Source organism: Saccopteryx bilineata, unplaced genomic scaffold, assembly GCF_036850765.1.
Source record: "Saccopteryx bilineata isolate mSacBil1 unplaced genomic scaffold, mSacBil1_pri_phased_curated manual_scaffold_117, whole genome shotgun sequence".
In the NCBI taxonomy this organism is placed as follows: domain Eukaryota; kingdom Metazoa; phylum Chordata; class Mammalia; order Chiroptera; family Emballonuridae; genus Saccopteryx; species Saccopteryx bilineata.
In genome coordinates this window covers 3,748-22,710 of record NW_027095533.1, presented here as the reverse complement: position 1 = coordinate 22,710, position 18,963 = coordinate 3,748, and the positions used below count along the sequence as shown (strand labels likewise).

Genomic DNA, 18,963 nt, shown 5'->3' with positions numbered 1-18,963 from the left:
TGGCCGCCTGAATCTGGTGTAGAGGGCAGTGTCTAGCAGGCCAACAGGGATTTGAGGTCTGAAGTGCAAGAGAGGTCTGGGGATCTGGCAGAGATGGAAGCCACAGGCCCAGAGAAAGGAGAGCCAGAGGGTGTGGTGGGTAGCCACATTTTAGAGGGAACTGCAGGGGCCATCTTTGGGTTTAGCAGCCTGAGGTCCTCAGGGACCCTCATTGGGAGTGGCTTTCAGGACCTGCTGGGGGATTTGGGGCCAGATTTTAGAAGAGGGGCAGGAGGCAAGGATGACACAACCAGCTCTGTCCAGAGGCCTAGTAGTGAGGGATGCAGGAGAAATAGGGAGGGAGGGGAGGAGATAGGGCTGGCCCCCAAGGGAAGTGGGTACAGGACTTGTAAGCCAGGAGAGGAAGGCCCAGGGTCTCTTTATCCCTGCTGATGAGAAAGGGGCTTGTGGGGAAAGGAACAGGTTTGGAACAGACTCTAGGATTGTGAGGCCGGGTACCCATTTGGGGCAAGGGAGGATGGGGAGAAAGAGCAGGTGGTTGTGGTTCCCATCCAGGTGGCTTTGAGTTCGGGTCGGGTGAGGAGGAGGAACCCAGCACCAGCCCTCTGGGGACTCGGGCAGGCAGCAACCCCTCGTTTAACAGGTCTCAAAGCAGGTTCCTAGAGAAGAGGTCATTTTTCCATGGTCATACAACTTGACAAACATTTATTGAGTAACTACTATTTGCCCTGCACTGGTGACACAGCTGAGAACAAAACAAAGGCACTGAAGCTCGTGTTCTAGCCAGCAGAGATGGCAACAAATCAGGAAATTCAACATTTTGTTGAGTACTGTGGTAAGAAAGAACAGTGGGGAAAAAATCAAAGTTGGGGTGTCATTTTAAATGAGGGAGGGGTGCCCAGGATAAGCCTTGCTGAGGGCTGGGGAGGGTGTGGCAACGTGCAAAGTCCTTGAGGCTGGAGTGAGCCTAAATATTTCAGGAACAGTGAGGAGGCTGGGGTGGTGGGCAGAGGGAGATGAAGCTGGGGAGGTGTGGCATATGGAGGGTTCTGTGATGGCAAAGGACCTGGTAGGACTGGCTATTTTTATGAGCTGGAGGGAAATTTCTGGAAAGTTTGGGACAGTGAAAAGTGAGACCAGACCAGTTCGGTAAGTGAGGCTGGGGCCAAGGCGGCTACTGGAGGGGTGAGAAATGGGTGGATTCTGAACATGTCCTGGTGGCAGAGCCCATGGCTTTCCTAGAGGTTTGGTGGGGCTGGTGAGGGACGGAGATGGTGAGGACATTGGCTTGAGGGACTGGTAGAGTGGAGTCATGAGCTTCCCGTGTGCAGAGTTCTGAGGAGGGGATCGGGGGAGACAGATCCAGGGGTGGGCAGCAGGCAGAGATAAAGGTGATCTGGGATTCTAACTCATATTTCACTTCAAGGGTCCAGCTCTCTCCCTGCATCGTCCTGTGCCCCAGGACTCCCAGGTCCTTCCCCAGCTCCCTGGGTTGTGGCCAGACCATGGTCTGGTCCTTGACTCCCAGGGTCCTAGGTGGTTCAGTGTAGGCGTCTGCCCATGGATTCTTCCTTCTTGAGTGGGCCTGAGAATCACATCAGAATGTCTGGCTCTTCTCTAGGCCAGGAACTGAGGATGGGGTAGGGTAACAAGGAGTTTAACATGGAAGGATCCTAGCCTGCCTTCCTCCTACCTTCGGGGCCAGGCTGACCTTGGCCAAGCCTGGGCCTGGTGCTGCCTCAGCCACTGAGGGGGTGCAAGGCTGGAACTCGACCTCCCTGGCTGCTGTGCAACCAGGCCATCTCCCCTTAGTCTCCAGCCAGCTGGCACTGAGCACCTTCTGTGTACTGGGCCTTGTGTTGGCTCAGGCATTTTCTCCTGCAGCCTGGGCAAGAGGACTGGGCTCAGGGTGGTCCACTGCTTCACCCTGCAATATTCCTGGAGAACTAGGGGCGTTCTATGCCCCAATGGACCCCAGAGTCTTAATCTCCAGCCCTGCTTAGTAAGTGCTTCTTGTAATGAAGTGGGGGGGGGGTGGAGAGGTACAAATGCCACTTCAGTTTTTCCTGATACTCGGAGTGCTGGGGGTGGCACTCAGAGGTGGCCTCAGGCATCAAGCTCTGGAATTCCCAGCTTCCACCTTCCACACTTGGAGACCAGAGCTAATGAGGCCCCAAGGAGGGGCATGTGTGAGGGGCTGTTGTCACCCCATTTTATTGATGTAGGCAGGGTGAGAGGCTTGGCTGCCTGAGCTGCGATTCTGTCCTGTGCCAGGCACGGGCTGCATCTGGGGAGGTCAGGGGTGGAGTCTACTCCTGACTACAGTGGATGGTGAGGTGGGAGGATGGAGGGATCACTTCGGGGTCTGGGGTGGCCTCCCCTGCTCCCTGGAAAGCTGGGCTGCTAGGCCTTGTGTCCCATCAGGGAGGGAATTCCCAGCATTCAGGCTGGTGTGTAGGGCTTCTTGATGTGGCAGCTCTGAGCACTTGACGGCAGGGAGGTGGTGACAGCCAGTTGGGCTGAGGGGCAAGGGACAGGCCCTCTGGGAGTTGGGAGGAGCCAGGGATGGGTCAGCTTCCCTCTTTTGAGCAGAAGGAAATGTCACCAGGACTCTTCAGCCATAAAAGAGGCACCTAGGCCTTGGTTGGGGGTCCTCAGGATCCCACTCTGGGCCTCGCTGTTTCCATATTTGAGGTGGGAGAGTCACAAAGAGAGGTACACCGGGGGGGACAGGGGGCTTTCGGGGTCCATGGCTGGGGGCCAAGGCAGCAGGCAAGCAGTCAGCATGTAGCCAGCTGGTCACATATCCAGCCATCGAGATAGCTGTTGCAGAAGGCATCATTCCACTTCCCGGAGCCCAGCATCATCACACAGTCTTCACCCTCGCCCCCATTGTTGGGTTCCCCTGTCTGCCAGTTGCTGGAGTGGAAGGCTTTAGGTCAGGATGGGTAGTGGGAAGGGGCCCCACTGCCTTCAACCTAGACACACCCCTCTGAGCCTGGGTCCTCCTCACTCTATCCCTGGATCCCCACGCCATCTCAGTGCAGCCCGGAGACATGCCTTGCCTTCCCTCCTCCCAGTCTAGGCCTCCTTCCAAACCTTAACTGTCTCCTGCCATTACAATTCAGAAGCTTCTCCAAGTTTGAGCCTGGGGCACGTTCCTCCAGATACCCTCCCCTCTCATCACAGAGACGGTCCCCTCTCCTAGTCCAGGCCTGGAGTCATCTCCTCTACATCCCCCCTTCTCACCTATAGTCAAGGGGGTTCTCATCCATCCAGACAAATTCACCCTCTATGTTCAGGTCCCGAAGGCCAATCCAGGAACCCTTCTCATTGATGTGTTTGGCCAGGAAGTCCTGAGAGCAGGACAGGGCTGGAGGGCTGGGGAGATGTGCTCGGGTGCCTCCACCATCCGAGACTGTGTTGCCCCCCCCCAACCACCATACTGCCGCACCCTCTGCAGAGCCCAGCCCACCTGCTCCTCCTGGTTATGAATGCTGACCAGCCGCCCCTGGAGACTGCTGCAGGTATACCGTGCCTGGATCCACTTCTTGGCACTCTCACCAAAGTAGTAGCACTTCCATTGAAAATTGACCCACTTCTCAGGGCACGTGTTACACATGGAGCCTGGGATGGAGGAGAGGCTCAGGGGGGCAGCTGTGGTAGACACCATAGTGGGCGCCTTGGCTGGTGCTGTGGTGGGCACTGTGGCAGGCACCATGGGCACCATGGATCCAGTGGGCAGAGTGGATGGCAGCATCTCTCCTGGAGTCACTCTTGGAGTCTAGGCTGAAAGCAGACCCACCCCAGAGCCTAACAGAGTCTTAAATGTCCCCTTTCCTGGAGCTCTGATGCTGACATCCAAGACAAGCCCTCCTACGCATGTCAGGGCCAATGCCATAGCCATAAACGGCCTTCACTGTGAGCAGAATGTCAGCCACTGACTCCATTGCCATACAGCTCTCGGCTACCAGCACGTCAACCATCAATGACACCATAACGATATCTATGGTCAGCAACATTTCAATCACCAATGTCCTCACCACAAGCATTTTCAGTCAGAAGTGCTTGATCGCTGCCAACACCATTACCACAAATGCCTCTATAGTCAACAGTATCTTAACTGCCAACACCATGATCCTAAACACCAATGCTGTCAGCAACATTTTAATCACCAATATCATCATCCACAATTGCCAGCAACATCTATCCAACACCAACACTATGGCCAACATCACCTTCACCAACACCTTAGCAGCCATGTCAATCACGAATGCTGACAGCAATGCTGAGACCAGGACTGCCAGCGTTACTTTCCCCTGCACTGTACCCACCAACTACTCTAGTAACAGCCCTGGCCACATTTGCTACCAGCACCCTCCAAACTGGCACTCTTGGCCACTTTCTGAGCTGTTGAATTGATTTTCTTCTCATTGGCCAGGAGAGGCTGCGGGAAGGGTAGGGAGCTGAAGGGCTGAGTCCCCATGGCCTTGACCTAGGGCCGCCTTGGTCTCTCCTTCCCCTTGCTCCCACCTCAGGGAAAGTCTCAGACACTGTCACTGCCACCAGTATTCCCAGGTAGGGGGTTGAACCCACTGTTACTGAGTCCACTCACTTGTGATTTAAAGTAGATTTTCTGGTTCTGGCTTATTTGCTCAGTGGATAGAGTGTTGGCCCAGTGTATGGACATCATGGGTTCGATTCCTGGTCAGGGCACACAAGAGAAATGACCATCTGCTTCCCCCTCTCCCTTCACTCCCTCTTTCCCTTCCACAGCTAGTGGCTTGATTGGTTCAAGCATTGGCGCTGGGCTCTGAGGACAGCTTGGTTGATTTGAGCATTGGTCTCTACAGGGGTTGCCAGGTGGATCCCGGTCTGGGCACATGCAGGAGTCTGTCTCACTATCTCCCCTCCTCTCACTTAAAACAAAACAAAATAAAATAAAATAATAAAAATAAAAGCTTTTCTTAAGGGAGACTTTTCCAGGGTGGCATAAAGCTCTTCAACAGTTGTAGTGTGTGATGCAAATATAAATGGTAAAATCTAAAATCAATCAATCAATCAATATTTTCCTAGAGTGCCATTTGGGAGGAGTTCACAGAAGTCTGTGAGGCCCCAGGCCAAGACAGAACTGGGTGTGCTTCTCACTCATGCAATGGCAGCCAGTATGCAGCCCTCTGGGGGTGTTGCCCTAAAGCAGGAAGAGAACCTCTCTGGTCCCTTCAAGAAGAATCTGGGGAAAGTGTGACTATGTGTCACATGGTTATCGAGAGAGAGCCCTGGAGCTGGTGATCTCTCAGAGGTGACCCTTCAGAGTGAGCGTGGTCTGTCCTTCCTTTCAGTCTCCCTAGGGGGACACATGGGGTTTTCTGTTGGAATTTCCACAGCAACACCACGTCCCAGGGGACAGCACTCCTTTCCACCAAGCACAGATCCTTCCTCTTCTTGCACCTGATGGGGGCAGCTGGGGCTTCCCAGGGGTGGAAGACCAAAAGCCAAGGGTGGGTGGCAAGTGGAGTGGGACTTCAGATTAAAGGCACACCAATTGAATGTCTTCTCTCTCTGCAGCCTGTGGCCTGCTGGGGCCACCCTCATGACCCTTATAACTTTCAGCATTGCCTCCCTCACTGCCACCTCTGGGAAGAATGCCATGATGCCTGTCATCCCCATCACTGAAGAGGTGGTCCCCCTACAACCCTCTGGCTGGGTCAAACAGTCGTCTGTTGGGGGCTGTAGCTGAGCGCATCTGCTGAGCCCCTGCTGAGCCATCAGGAAAGAGGACCCAGTGACAGTAAACCCAGGGTTGCTTTTACTTGGAGGGTACATGTGGGAGCCCAGGCCCCTAAGACGGTGGAGGGAACAGCAGCACTCAGGAATGGCTTTCTCATGTGCCCTCATTGACCCTGCACACTCATACACACACACCTATCCTTCACATTTGAACACATACCACCACACACCTGTATTGTCACAGGCATACACTAACACACCTGGGGGCACAGACACACACACTCACCATTGGATATTCGAAGCTCTATCCACAGCTTTGCCACCTCCTCCTGGAGTCTTTCCAGTGAATCCAAGGCTGTGCGTCTTTCATTTAAGCCTTGGGTGGTTGAATGGGGGCAGTGATCACAAACTTGGCTTCTCTTGGTCCCTCCCCACCTGCAGACCCTCCCCAGCCTCACCCTGGGACTTGAGGTTGCTCAGGTCCTCTTGAAGTCCATCCAGGTTCCGGGAGAGCTCAGAGTCTGATGGAGGGGGGAGAGTACAGGACGAGTGTCAAGGCGATGCCTGTGGATCTTGAGATCCCCATGGCTCTAGGACCCCACCCATCCACCCCAGTCTCTCACCCTGAGTTTTCATTCTCTTCTGTTCTGCTTGGATTTTCTCCATGTTCTGCAACATCTGGGAAGCTGGTTATAGGGGAGGGGCCTCAGTTGTAAGCAAGTCTGTCAGGCTCACCCCCATTCCTCACACCAGCCCCCTTGGCTCTTATCCTGGGGCTGTGGGGCCACCTGCTCATTCTTCAGTTCACAGGTGGTCTGGAGAAGTGTATCCACATATTCATCCAAGTACCCATTCTCTCCTCCCAGAGCCCCAGCTGAAGTCACTCACCCTGAGATTTCTGGGCCATCTGGTCAGCTTTATGTCTTTCCAAGTCCTTGGAAACCTGAGAGACTGGGGGAGGGGGAGGCAAGACACGTCCTCAGGAGCCAGACAGGCAGGTCCTTAAAACCCCCACTTCTTCCCCCAGCCCCAAGTGCAGGGACCTCCCCTCACATAGTCACAATGGCTGCAGCTTTTTGTTTTTTATTTTGGTGGCAAACGTACTCAGGAAAGTTCAGGCAATAGAATGAATTTGTGTACCTTCCTCACCCAGAATTTAATACAAAAGCAGCAGGCATTTACTGAAACTCACTGGATGCCAGGTGCCTTCTAAGTGCTTTGCAAGTCTTAGCTTATGTCCACCTCATAACACTGAAATGATGCCAATTATACAGGTGACTAGGCTGAGGCAAGGAGCTATTACATAACATTTCATCAGTCACTTCTCAGAGCCCTTCCCTGCGGGAGTCATTGGGTTTACCCTCCACAGGGGGAGGTAGGAACACAAGCTGACCCTCAGTTTCCTGGAGGGGACAGTGGATCCCTGTCCTTCTCCCACATCCCACAGTGGTTGGTGGCAGAAGCAGGACCAGAGCCTGGTGTCCTAGCCCCCCCCCGGCCCTCCATACTGTTCAGGACAGCAGTGTCTCCCAGTTGTTTCAGGTCCTGCATAGTCTCCCAGTCTCAGGACCAGAGCCTGGTGTCCTAGCCCCCCCCCGGCCCTCCATACTGTTCAGGACAGCAGTGTCTCCCAGTTGTTTCAGGTCCTGCATAGTCTCCCAGTCTCAGGACCAGAGCCTGGTGTCCTAGCCCCCCCCCGGCCCTCCATACTGTTCAGGACAGCAGTGTCTCCCAGTTGTTTCAGGTCCTGCATAGTCTCCCAGTCTCAGGACCAGAGCCTGGTGTCCTAGCCCCCCCCCGGCCCTCCATACTGTTCAGGACAGCAGTGTCTCCCAGTTGTTTCAGGTCCTGCATAGTCTCCCAGTCTGGCAGGAGAAAAGAGGAGAGGAGATGAAGAGCTTTTTAGGTGCCCCCACCCACCCATCCCCCACCTGCCAGCTGAAGATGGAGGCCTTGGGTACATTACATGGGAGGTGCCCAAAGGGCGGGGCGGAGTGCTGAGCAAGAGTGGAGGAAGAGACGTGAGACAGGGCTGGTAGGGACAAGATGGGAGACATGATGGGGGATGGACTCCCCAGGACCTTAGAGTGGGGGTCTGGGAGGGAACATAAGAGGTGGACCAGATGGGGCTGGGGATGTCCTCACGCCATAGGAGTATCAGGGTCAGCAGCCCAGCCCACAGTGCGGCTGTCACCAGCGCCGACACAGCAATCTGCACCGCCTGCCTGCTGCACTGCCGCTGCCTTCTGTGAAGCATCATCACATCTGCCAAGGATGGGGGCACAGGGTGAAGCTGGGCTTCAGCTCCGCCCTTTTGCCCATTGCTCAGAGCCTCAAAGTCCTGGGAGCCTGTCCAGAGCCCACACTGAAACATAGGGTCTTAGTGGACCCCCAGCCCTCTTTGTACACCTTTCCCTCCTTACTCTATCTTTCATGTCCATCTCTGCATCTGTGCATCTCTGAGTCTGTCCTTCTGCCCATCCAGCCCAATATCTGCTGTCCCTGTCCAAACTCCAGCTGTCAATGATCCTGACTCAGGGCCAGGTCACTGTACAGAGTGACATGCCTGGGATTAGGAGATGAAACCCCTCCTTAGGTGGCTGACCCTCAACGAGCTCTCACCTGTGCCCCTCCTCCCTTTTTTTTTCTTTTTTTTTTTCAGAGACAGAGAGAGAGTCAGAGAGAGGGATAGACAGGGACAGACAGACAGGAACAGAGAGAGATGAGAAGCATCAGTCATCAGTTTTTTGTTGTGACACCTTAGTTGTTCATTGACTGCTTTCTCATACATGCCTTGACCGTGGGCCTTCAGCAGACCGAGTAACCCCTTGCTCGAGCCAGCGACCTTGGGTTCAAGCTAGTGAGCTTTGCTCAAACCAGATGAGCCCGTGCTCAAGCTGGCGACCTCGGGGTCTCGAACCTGGGTCCTCTGCATCCCAGTCCGACGCTCTATCCACTGTGCCACTGCCTGGTTAGGCCCTCCTCCCTTTTATAGGTTCAACTACTCCCTACCACTAAGTTGTGCCCCCTGCCTCACCTCTAGGAGACTGGGTCCTCCTTTCCTTCTGACCACAGCCCTTGCCCTCATGCCTGTCTCCCATTGTGGCCACTCCTTCAACACAGGTTATAGGGTCTCAGTTCTTCCCCATTTCCCCCCAGCCCTTTCCCCGGATGTCAGACTACCCCCAGGCCTCACCCCACCTCCTGTACCCCTCAAAACTCTACCTTGTTGCTCCACTTCAGGCCCAGGCTCCCTCCCCTCTTCCTGGCTGTGAGGGTTCATCATGCTGAGTCTCACTTACTCTGAGTCCCTGTTCAATTTGGTCTCCCACCCTTTTGGGCTCCCAGTGCCCTAGCTGGAACTGTTTTTGTTGTGGCTGTTGGCAGGGTGTTGAGTCAGAGAAGAGAGGTGCCCTCAGATTCCCTTTTTGTGTGGCTCTGTGCTATGAAGGCCACTCGGGGCTTACCCGCTCCCCCCACAGTGGGCCTTTCCTAGAACTTTGCTTCCCAGAGAGGGACACAGGCGCTCCCTCCTCTCCTGGGTGGAAGGCATATCAGGGTTCCTGCCTGTGCTGTGTCAGCAGCAGAGCCCTCTCACCTGCGTATACACTTTCCTCCATGGCAGTCCCAGCGGGTCCTCCCAGTGACAGGTGTTCGCTGCCTGTCAAGGCGTTCCGCTGGACAGGTCACAGCTCAGGCTGGGATCTGTGTTCTAACGAGGGTTGGGGGGTACCAGGCTCTAGTTGCTGGTGCAGGATGGCATTTGAAGGTTGAGGAGCTCAGTGACCATGGGCTGATTTTCTTTAGTTCACAGCCAGGAGGGAGTAAGTGTTGCAGTCAGCTAGGAGATGCAGCTGGTGTGAAGGGTCACAGGATCCAGACCAGACGTGAGTGCCCAGAACTATCATGTGCAAGGTGCACAGCAGATGCTCAATAAATGTGCACCCATGTGATCTTGCAAGTGGCTAAACCTTGAAACCAATTTCCTCGTTATAAAATGGTGATAATAATACCTACTGTACGGTGGTGGTGGGCTCCATGTAACATGCTCTGAATAAGGCCTGGCACCTAGTGAGTGCCCAAACAGCCTCAGCTCTTGTTAGTCTTGCTGCCTGTGCAACACTGGCCCAGAACTCAACCATTCTGAGCCTAAGTTTTTCCCTCACTAAAATGGGAGCTATGATACTACCCAACTCATGAGGCCATAGTCGGATCAAGTGATAACAATGTATGTGAGGCTTGTAGCACAGTGCTGAACACAGTGGGTCATTAGATACTTAACCTTCATCAGGCATATACTCTGTGCCTGATGGAAAATGCAGAACCCCCCTCACCAGTTCTCAGCAAACTATTCTGTCAACCTTCTGAAGAAATCTTTGAAGTCGCTTGGCTATAAAGCACCTACTATATGCTGAACAGCATGGACTTTGGGTCAGACAAGTCTGGGAGTCATTGGCTACCCCTCTTGCTGTGTGACTGTGGACAAATGGCTTTCCCTCTCTGAGCCTTGGGGAAATGGAGATGTGGGATGGCAGGCTCTGATTACTGGCAGCTAACACCAAATAGTTGGCCACCTTGGAGAAGGCCAGAGTGTCACCATTCTGTGGCTGGACATGCCTGAGGTCAAGTCAGCCAGCCCTGGGGCTGACCCCTGGCTTCTCCTTGGATGAGCGACTCAGTATGCTCATCTATAGAGTGGGTGTAAGTGACAGTGCTGACTCTACTGGATGAAGTACAATGGGGCGTGTGAGGTGCTCACATGCAGTAGGTGCTCAGCAAACCTACTGGTCAGGTGCTGGGCAAACTGAGGAGCTGAGAGATTAAGTAATTTGCCTACTTCCCAGTGCTCGAATCCAAGACCTGTGACCAGAGCTTGTTTGCTCAACCACCCGGGGACTTGGCCTCCTGGTGGATGTTCCCTGGAGAGCAGCCAGGCCATTTTTCTAACACGAGAGCTCCTGCCTCTGCTTACGACCTTCCATGGCTCCCCACGGCCTTCCACCATCAGCCCCCAGTGCACACACCAAACTCATCTTTTCGGCTGACTTTCACTGTGCCCAACCGGGTCCCCATACACCTGGAGATTCTGTCCATAAGACCCATTGCCCACTGCCCACTGTGCTCTTCCAATACAGACTCCTTCTGGTCATCCCTCAGGACTCAGCCCAGAGATTGTTTCTTCCAGTAAACCAATGCTCATTTCCCACCCCCAGACCTGACTCACATACACACACACACACACACACACACACACACAGAGTCACATATGTGCACAGACATTCATACTCACACAGGCACACACTCAGAAGCACTCACACAGACACTCATTTGCACAATCGCAAGCAGCACACATTCACACTCACGTGAGTTTTGCGTGTCGCTGTCCTGGTCCGTTGGGGCCAGTGGGAGAGGCCGCAGAGGCCACAGTTGTGGTGAGAAGGGAACCTGGAGGTACCGTTTCTTCTGGAAGCAGAGCCACACCAGCCCTGTTCTCACAGACCTAACTATGGGCTCGTCCTGATAGCTGCCTTACACGCATGGTCTCATGGGGTGTGCCCACAACCGAGAAAAGCCCATACTATTATTATCTCCATGTCTCAGGTGAGCGAACTGAGGTTCAGAGACACCAACCCACATTCCCAGATTGCTGAAGGAGGTAAGTGGTAGAGTCAGGAATTGAACAAAAGTGAATGGCCAGGAAGAGGGGAGAGGGAGGGAGAAAAGAAAACGAAAGACACATGAATTAACGTGATAAAATTGGGGTCAGATATTGGCAACTTTGTTGTAAATTTAACTTAGTAGCAACATGCACCGTTAACACTTAACACCTTACATGCACTAACATGTTTAATGTTCATAATCACCCTAACTGGTAGCTGCTTTTGTTAGCCATGCTGCCTTATGGAGGAAGGATGTGGAGCACAGAGATGTTAAGTAACTTGCCCAAGGTCACAGAGCCCATAAGCAGCACAGGCAGGACTGAACTCAGGCAATGTGAGTCCCAAGTCTACAGCCCTAACCATCATGCCACCTAGCCTTGTATATACAGGGACTCCTAGGCACTCTACCCACTTGCCCTCTCTCTAGATACCGTGTCCCCTGATCCTTAACCCTCTCTCCATTCTCAATAGGGGAATGCCTAATGCCAAACCCCTCAGTGCAGGGCAGGCCTCCGCCCTACTGCAGACTTGAGGCCCTGGATCTCACTCTGGAAGACACCCACAGGTGCCACTTGTCCCAAACAGGACTGAGCCTGGCCTTCCACCACATGGAAAGGGGCCTGGCCGGAATGCCCCCTGGGTCGTGCACTCCAGGACAGTAGGGACAGTGCTGCCTTTTCCGTCACACTGTGACCCCAGCATGGGGATGCGGAGCCCTCTGCGCATGTCTACCGATGAATGACTCTGGGGGGCTGGGGCTACTCATTCTGCCCTCCTAAGTGTCCCTCTCAACCGTGACCTGAGCTAATTGTGGGGCTTGAACGCATTGCATGGTTTGCCAAGTGCAGAGGATGGCCATTTTAAGGAGGAGAGAGTTGTCAGGAGTGTGTCAGAGAGAGTTCACTGGGGGCTGCTGGGTGGACAAAGGACAGCACGAGGCCTGCAGGGACCTGGGGAGCTGTCCTAGGGGCCAGGCAGGAGGGGGAACCCTGGAAGGGCTGTTTTGGGAGGGCCTGGCGGGGCATGGAGACACACTGGAGGGGCTGTCACCTGGTCCAGGCGCCAGAGGAGGGAGGCTGGAGCAGCAGTTGTGAGGATGGAGAGAAGCAGATTGATTTGAAGAGCTGTCCCTTGGTAATGGGTGACGTGAGGGCAGTGGGTACTGGGAAGACGCTGTTACAAACGGCTGGTCTCAGCCCAGTGTCTGGGTGGACAGTGAGGCTGTCCTAGCGATGAGGACACAGAAGAGAGGACAAAGATCAGGAACGAGTCTTGTTGGGCCGCAGTGAGGACACAGCACGGGGTCCGGGTAGAGGAGGATGGCTGGATGGGATCTTGGTGTTTCCAGGTCTCTGCTCCGTCCAGGTGCTCTCGCCCCACTCCACACTTGGACCTGTGGTGTCCTTCCAGCCTCCACGGCTTGGTCTGTGCTGGGTCCCGGCCAACACTCAGTTCATACAACAGGGTGCTTTGGGAGCGAAATCTCAACTGGGGTTCCTGTCACGCGACGAACCCTCGTCTTTTCTTCTGCGGTAACCAACCCAAGCCTCCCACCCACTTACGGGGAAAAACAGGAAATCGTGAGGATTTGGACCCTGATCTGAGGGTTTCGGTTCTTCTTTTAGGTTTGGGATCCTTGAGCCTGGTGCTGCGCCTAGCTCATTGCCAGTCCTGCATCCTGACTCAATAGGAACGGGTCAGGGGTCCTGCAACGACCATGCACGGACCCCAGATGGATCCTACCCCAACCCAGCCCCGACCGGCACAACCCTAGCTCGCCCCCATCGATGCTCTGATCCCCGACACTAACCTGCACTCTGAGCGGCGCGGAGCAACACCGCGCTAAATTCAGAACCCGGCACAGGCATGGTACCAACTGCAAGCGTGATGCAGGAACCTCGCCACCCTGACTCTAACACCATCCTGGCACAGCCCTGGGCTCACTCTACCTGCTTAACCTCCCCTGGTGTTGCCAGGGGAAAAAGGAGGAGGGTGTGTGAGGCAACAGGTGTGTGGAATCCAGGAGGGCTACCAGGAGGAGGAGTCTGTAAAGCTGAGTTCCCCTTTCTCGGCACTGTTGATATTGGCGCTGGATGGTTCCTGGCTGTGCTTTGGAGGCTGTTTAGCAGCATCCCTGGCCCTTACTTATCAGTTGCCAGTAGCACCTCCCCTCCTCCCTTTCACCTAGTAGTGACAACCTAAAATGTCTCCGGATATTGCCAAATGCCTCCTAAGAGGGGCGAATCACTCCAGTTGAGAACCACCGCTGGAAGGCATGATTTAAGGAGGAGGAGAAAGTACTGGCTTCAGGCTTCAGCTTTCACTGTGTCTCTGTTTTCATCTGTCTCTCCATCTGCTGTCAACAGACCACCTCTTTCCTTTCATTCACTCAACCATTCATTGATCCCCTACTACGTGCCAGGCTCTGGGAACAAGGTAAAGTCCCAGCTCTCATGAGGGAGGGAGGAAGAGTTTTGTTTTCAATTGTGGTAAAATATACATAACATAAAATTTAGCATTTTAATAATTTCAGTGGCATTGAGTACACCGTTGTGCAACCATCACCACCGTCTACCTCCAGAACTTTCTCATCTTCCCAAACTGAAACAGTCTCCGTTAAACACTAACTCCCACACCTCTCTCTCAGCCCTCAGCTCTCACAACCCACTCTCTGTCTCTAAGATCTGACCCCTCTAGGGACCTCCTGTGAGTGAATCACACAGCACCTGTCATTTTGTGACTGAGCACAATGTCCTCAGGGTTCATTCACATTGTAGCATAAGAGCAAACACTAAAATTCATAAGTCCACAGGACAATTTTAGGTGGTGGGAAGCAGGACTGGAAGTACCTTGGGGGAGAGCTACTTTAGACTGGGGATGCAGAAACCGGGGGCACGGGAGGTAACCTCTGAGCAGGCCACTCTGGGAGAAGCTGCAGCTGTGGCTAGATTTTCACCCTTAATGTCCCATGCAGTTACAGGCCACCCCTGGACTTTGCAACCTCAAAGTCATGAGTTGGTGCCACTCTCCCTCCCAGCCAGGGGAAATCCGCACTGCCGTCTCCCAGAGGCACCAGGTCCTGGAGCAGGGCCAGTGGACTTTTGGCCTCCCCTAACCTTGACCATGTGGCTTACACAGTGTCTGCACTTCTCAGGCCTCTCTTTCCCTCACAGAGAAGGGCACTGGATTCTTGGCCTGGGCAAGACTGGAAATCTGATCATCTCTTGCAGAACCCCAGTGCTGTGGGGAACTGGGAATTCTGGAGAACTGGGGTTGGGCCCAAATGACAGCTTCTATGACTCAGTAGTGTGAGGGATGCAGGGTGTGGGGGCTGTCAACACGTAGACACACAGGTACATACACAGAGTGACGCAACGCCAGTACTCAGAGTCACACACATAGAGACTGACAAGCACTACACAACTGAACCACGGACACATGCACAACAAACACACAACATGTACATTTAGGTATAATACAAGAAAAGCACAAGCAGACACACACACCATACACATGCAAAGATTCAGTCATATAGACAAACGAAACACAATCCAGTCAGAGACAGACACGACATAAAACCGCACACACAGACACAAGACACAACTCAGAGATGTCTACACAACATACACAAAGATACAGACAATAGGACACAACCAAACCACACACACACACACACACACACATTACATAAGACATACACATGATATACATGATGCATACACACAGATACACACAGAGATATAGGCAAATGTATAGAAACCCAGACACAACACAATCAACCCCACACACAAAATAATAAGACCACAGATACAACTCATGGACATCTATACAATGCAGACACAGGATGCGGACCACACGACACATCCAAACGACAGTTGAATGTCCACACACACAGAGACACAACACAGTAAGACCACAGACACACACCTCACACGTACACATAGAAATATAGATACAGCCTGACCTCTGGTGGCGCAGTGGATAAAGCGTCGACCTGGGAACACTGAGGTCGCTGGTTCAAAACCCTGTACTTGCCTGGTCAAGGCATATATGGGAGTTGATGCTTCCTGCTCCTCCCTCCTCCTCTCTCTCTCTCTCTCTCTCTCTCTCTCTCTCTCCTCTCTAAAAATGAATAAATTAAAAAATTAAAAAAAATAGAAATATAGATACAGACAATTACACAGTCACCTACAGAAGCACACACACATCATAAACACACAGGTGTGGACATGACACAATTGAACTACAAGAGAGACACAACCAATGCGCACACACTCACACAACACAATCTCATGCACAAACACATAAACACACACACATACAGATTGCCAGAAACGTACACACACATACAGAAACACAACATGGATACGAGCACATGACAGACACATCACCCACTGCTGGTCTTGTGCAGAGCTGAAGGAGGGGCCTGGACAGAAGCAGTGCCCTCCGAATTGTGGCCCTCCTGCTCGACTCTGCTGCCTCTCTGCACTGCAGGCCTCGCTCTCCCTCCCTCCCTCCGACCTCTTGCTTTGCCTCTTCACGACCCCTTGCCTTCCATCGCCCCGGTCCTCGCTGACTCCCCATGTCTCTGTGTTCAGCCCTGCCCATCTGCTCCTCAGCTTCATTTGTTAGCGCTTCGAGTCACTCACTCATTCACTCACTCATTTATTCAGTGGGACACTGGGCACTGTACGAGGCATTTGGGCTACTGTAGTGAATGAGCCAGAAAGAAATCCCTTTCCCACCTGCCACTCCATCCAGGGAGAGAGACAAATAGCAGATGGTGGCGAGTGCTGTGAAGAGACAGTAAGCAGGTAGGATGGGGAGACAGGTGCTGTTAACAAGAGTGATCAGGGATGGCTCTCTGAGTGGGTGATGCTTGAGCTGGAACCCCTGAAGGAACTGAAAGAAGCAAGCTTCAAGGACCAGAGGGAAGTATCCCCGACAGAGGGAGCAGCAAGTACAGAGGGCAATAGCCTGCAGGCCCAGCGTGGCTGCCACTGCCGCGTGGTAGATTCTTCTTTGCTGGTGTGTTGGAGGAACTCTGAGGAGGCCAGTGTGCCTGGAGTGGAGTGAGCCCAGATGGGACCACTGCCCCCAGCAGGTTGCAGTATTGCCCGCCACCACCAGCCGGCTGCGGGCCCCCGCCTTCCCCATTTCTCCTTTGATTGGCCCTGTCTCTCCTCTGCCACAACCTGACCCTCAGTCACTGTCCTTCTCTTGGACGATGATGTCAGCCCCTATCTCATCTTTCTGCCACCACCGTTTCAGCCCCGTCCCTGCACAGCACCTGCTTGATCACATCTTCCACATGCCGACAACCTATGGCTCCCCTCTCTACACGCCCAGTGTTCCAGCTCCCGCATCTGGTGTTCAAGAGGCTGACTGCTGTCTCTCTAGTCACATTGTCCCCCCCCCCACACACACACACACATACACTTCCTACAAGACTCCCCGAGTGCCTGAACGTCACAGACTCTGCCATGCCGTGTTCTCTCGCATCCGTGGGACTTTACACCATGGGTAGGCTCCCATGCTGGGAATCTGGGCCAGTCTGCAGCACCAGTGTGCACAGAGGCCTTTCTGAGTCAGAGGCCTCCTCTGAGCCTCCGCAGTCCTCTGTACCCCCCCCCCAGCACTGAGCTCCTGTGCTGGATGGGCCTTTCCGAGGACTGGGTGCTCCCCAAAGCAGAACATGGGTCCCCTTCTTGGAGGGGCCTTGAGTTCACAGCAGGTGGACCCCCCCTTTGCTCTCCGTCCTGACCCTCACCGTGCAAAGAGTAGGGGAAGGGGGTGGCATCTGGAAGAGGCTGGTTCTGCATTTTTGGCCTTCAGGAGCTTTGGAATCTGGAGCTAGGCTGGTTTAGTTTTTGTATTGTTGGGGGTGAGGGGAGGCGGGGGTGCTCAGGACGAGGGGGACTCAGAAGTTGGCTTACCCACAGCTTTCCTTCCGGTGGCCTCTAAGGGCCACTGCCCACTCCCTCTGGCTCCCAGGACCCCGTTCACCCGCAGGCACCAGAGGGCTGAGCAGTTCGTCCAGGAATCCCGAGAGCTCTCTAGGCATGCACTGGTAGATTTGGATATCTCTCTCTCTGATAATGCCCATGGTTCAGTGAGAGGATGGGGCATTGTGTGGGGACCAGGTTGGAGGATGGCTCTCAGCCCATCAGACATCCAGAAATTCCTCAGGGCTCCAGAAGTCCAGGATCTCAGGGCCCCCAGCTCCTCAGGGACCCAAGAAGCCGGGACTCCAGTCAGGCCCTCAGGAACCCAGACCCTCAACCCCTAGGGACTTCTGTCTAGGATTGTGTGTTGGTTCTTCCACTCCATCCCAGTGGGCTGTTTTGCCAGCTGGGCATTCGGTGGGCCAGGACAATAGAGGTGCTGCCCTCTGGTGGAAAAACCTAGTCCCTGTCCCCCCACTGGGTGTAAGGGCAGGTTGCAGTCTCAGCTCTCCCCCCTTCCCTGCAGGGTGACTTTATCCTGTACAGGCCTGTTTCCTCAGCTGTTCAGTGGAATAAGCACAGTTCTCCCGCAGAGGTTGTCTCTCACAGAGCCTTCTGCACCACGATGGATGGAGAGAAGTGCTCAGCGCGTGGGAGGGTTGTTAGCAGAGGCAGATTTAATTGTGGGCGCGCCCTGGGCCCCGACTTTTGAAGGGCCCCGCAGAACCCCAACTTTACACTTTTTCTAATGACACCAAGTTTGTTCTCATCTGTGCTATTTTATAGTACATAATATGTTTATATTATTTAAAAATATGGTTAACATTTATTTTTATTTTACCTGTCTCTCTCTCTCTCTTTTTAAGGGGTCCTATATTGTCTTCTGTGCCCAGGGCCTCAACCGACCTTAGTCTGCCCCTGGTTGTTAATGCTACTTCCCAAAACACATGGCTGTGCTGTCCCTCCCTTCATTAACGCCCACCCTCTGCCAAGGCTCCTGGAAGAAAACCGGAGCCCCTTGCAGGCGGCAAGGTGCTGTGTGGCTGGCTGGCACCCTCATGCCCGCAAGGTCGGCCCTACGCTACAGCCGCACCCTCGGCCTGTCCGACTTGTAAGCCCTTTCGCTGGTCCTTCCCCAACTTCAGGACTCTGCTCTCTGAAGGAAGTGACCCCGGCTAACGTGGCCCCCAGCCGCTCAGTCATCCCTTCGATGGTCTGTCTCTGTGACGCCTGCCCCATGTGCGAATGAGTCTGGTTTGCCTATGGGCGTCACCGAGCTGTCAGCTCAAGGCTCAGGGCTTGGCACGCAGCAGGTGCTTCCCGGGCATCGCATCTGAGTTAGTTTCCTGTGACTGTTGTAAGAAATTACCAGAGACCTGAGTGTCCACCGGTCTAAACAACACAAGCTTATTATCCTGCACCTGGAGGTCATAAGTCCAGCACCATCTCACTGGGGTAGAGTCAGGGTGCGGACAGGATTCGTTCCTTCCAGAAGCTCCAGGGGAGGACCTAGCTTCCAGGGGCAGTCACATTTCTCGGCTTGTGCCCCTAGTTCCATGTTCAAAGTCAGCAGTGTGACATCTTCCCATCTCTCGGTGACTCTGCTTCTGTTGTCACATCTTCTTCTC

General features: G+C 53.9%; 1 protein-coding gene across 4 annotated transcripts; it reads right to left on the bottom strand.

Annotated features, from left to right (window-relative positions):
• Positions 1 to 699: 699 nt before the first annotated feature.
• Positions 700 to 11,226, bottom strand: LOC136318393 (low affinity immunoglobulin epsilon Fc receptor-like). Of its 4 annotated transcripts, XM_066250716.1 has the most exons (11): positions 11,094 to 11,226; positions 9,329 to 9,442; positions 7,876 to 7,995; positions 7,542 to 7,595; positions 6,619 to 6,681; positions 6,354 to 6,416; positions 6,189 to 6,251; positions 6,017 to 6,106; positions 3,476 to 3,627; positions 3,250 to 3,356; positions 700 to 2,919 (listed from the first exon to the last, which is right to left on the bottom strand). In XM_066250716.1, the coding sequence occupies exons 2-11, from the start codon at positions 9,348 to 9,350 to the stop codon at positions 2,781 to 2,783; spliced, it is 873 nt and encodes a 290-aa protein (XP_066106813.1). In that variant the 5' UTR covers positions 9,351 to 9,442; positions 11,094 to 11,226; the 3' UTR covers positions 700 to 2,780. The 4 variants fall into 4 exon arrangements, with proteins under 4 accessions (XP_066106813.1, XP_066106814.1, XP_066106811.1 ...); XM_066250717.1 differs by lacking the exon at positions 9,329 to 9,442 and having other exon boundaries at positions 11,094 to 11,208; XM_066250714.1 differs by lacking the exons at positions 9,329 to 9,442; positions 11,094 to 11,226 and adding an exon at positions 8,956 to 9,042.
• Between the last annotated feature and the right edge of the window lie 7,737 nt (positions 11,227 to 18,963).

Excerpts from the sequence above, each read along its gene's own strand:
- LOC136318393 (XM_066250714.1), bottom strand. The coding sequence starts at position 9,016 with ATGATGAACCCTCACAGCCAGGAAGAGGGGAGGGAGCCTGGGCCTGAA. Across the intron at positions 7,996-8,955 it reads GCCTGAAGTGGAGCAACAAG|ATGTGATGATGCTTCACAGA; the intron begins GTAGAGTTTTGA and ends CATCCTTGGCAG. Across the intron at positions 6,682-7,541 it reads AGACACTGCTGTCCTGAACA|TCTCTCAGGTTTCCAAGGAC; the intron begins GTATGGAGGGCC and ends CCCCTCCCCCAG.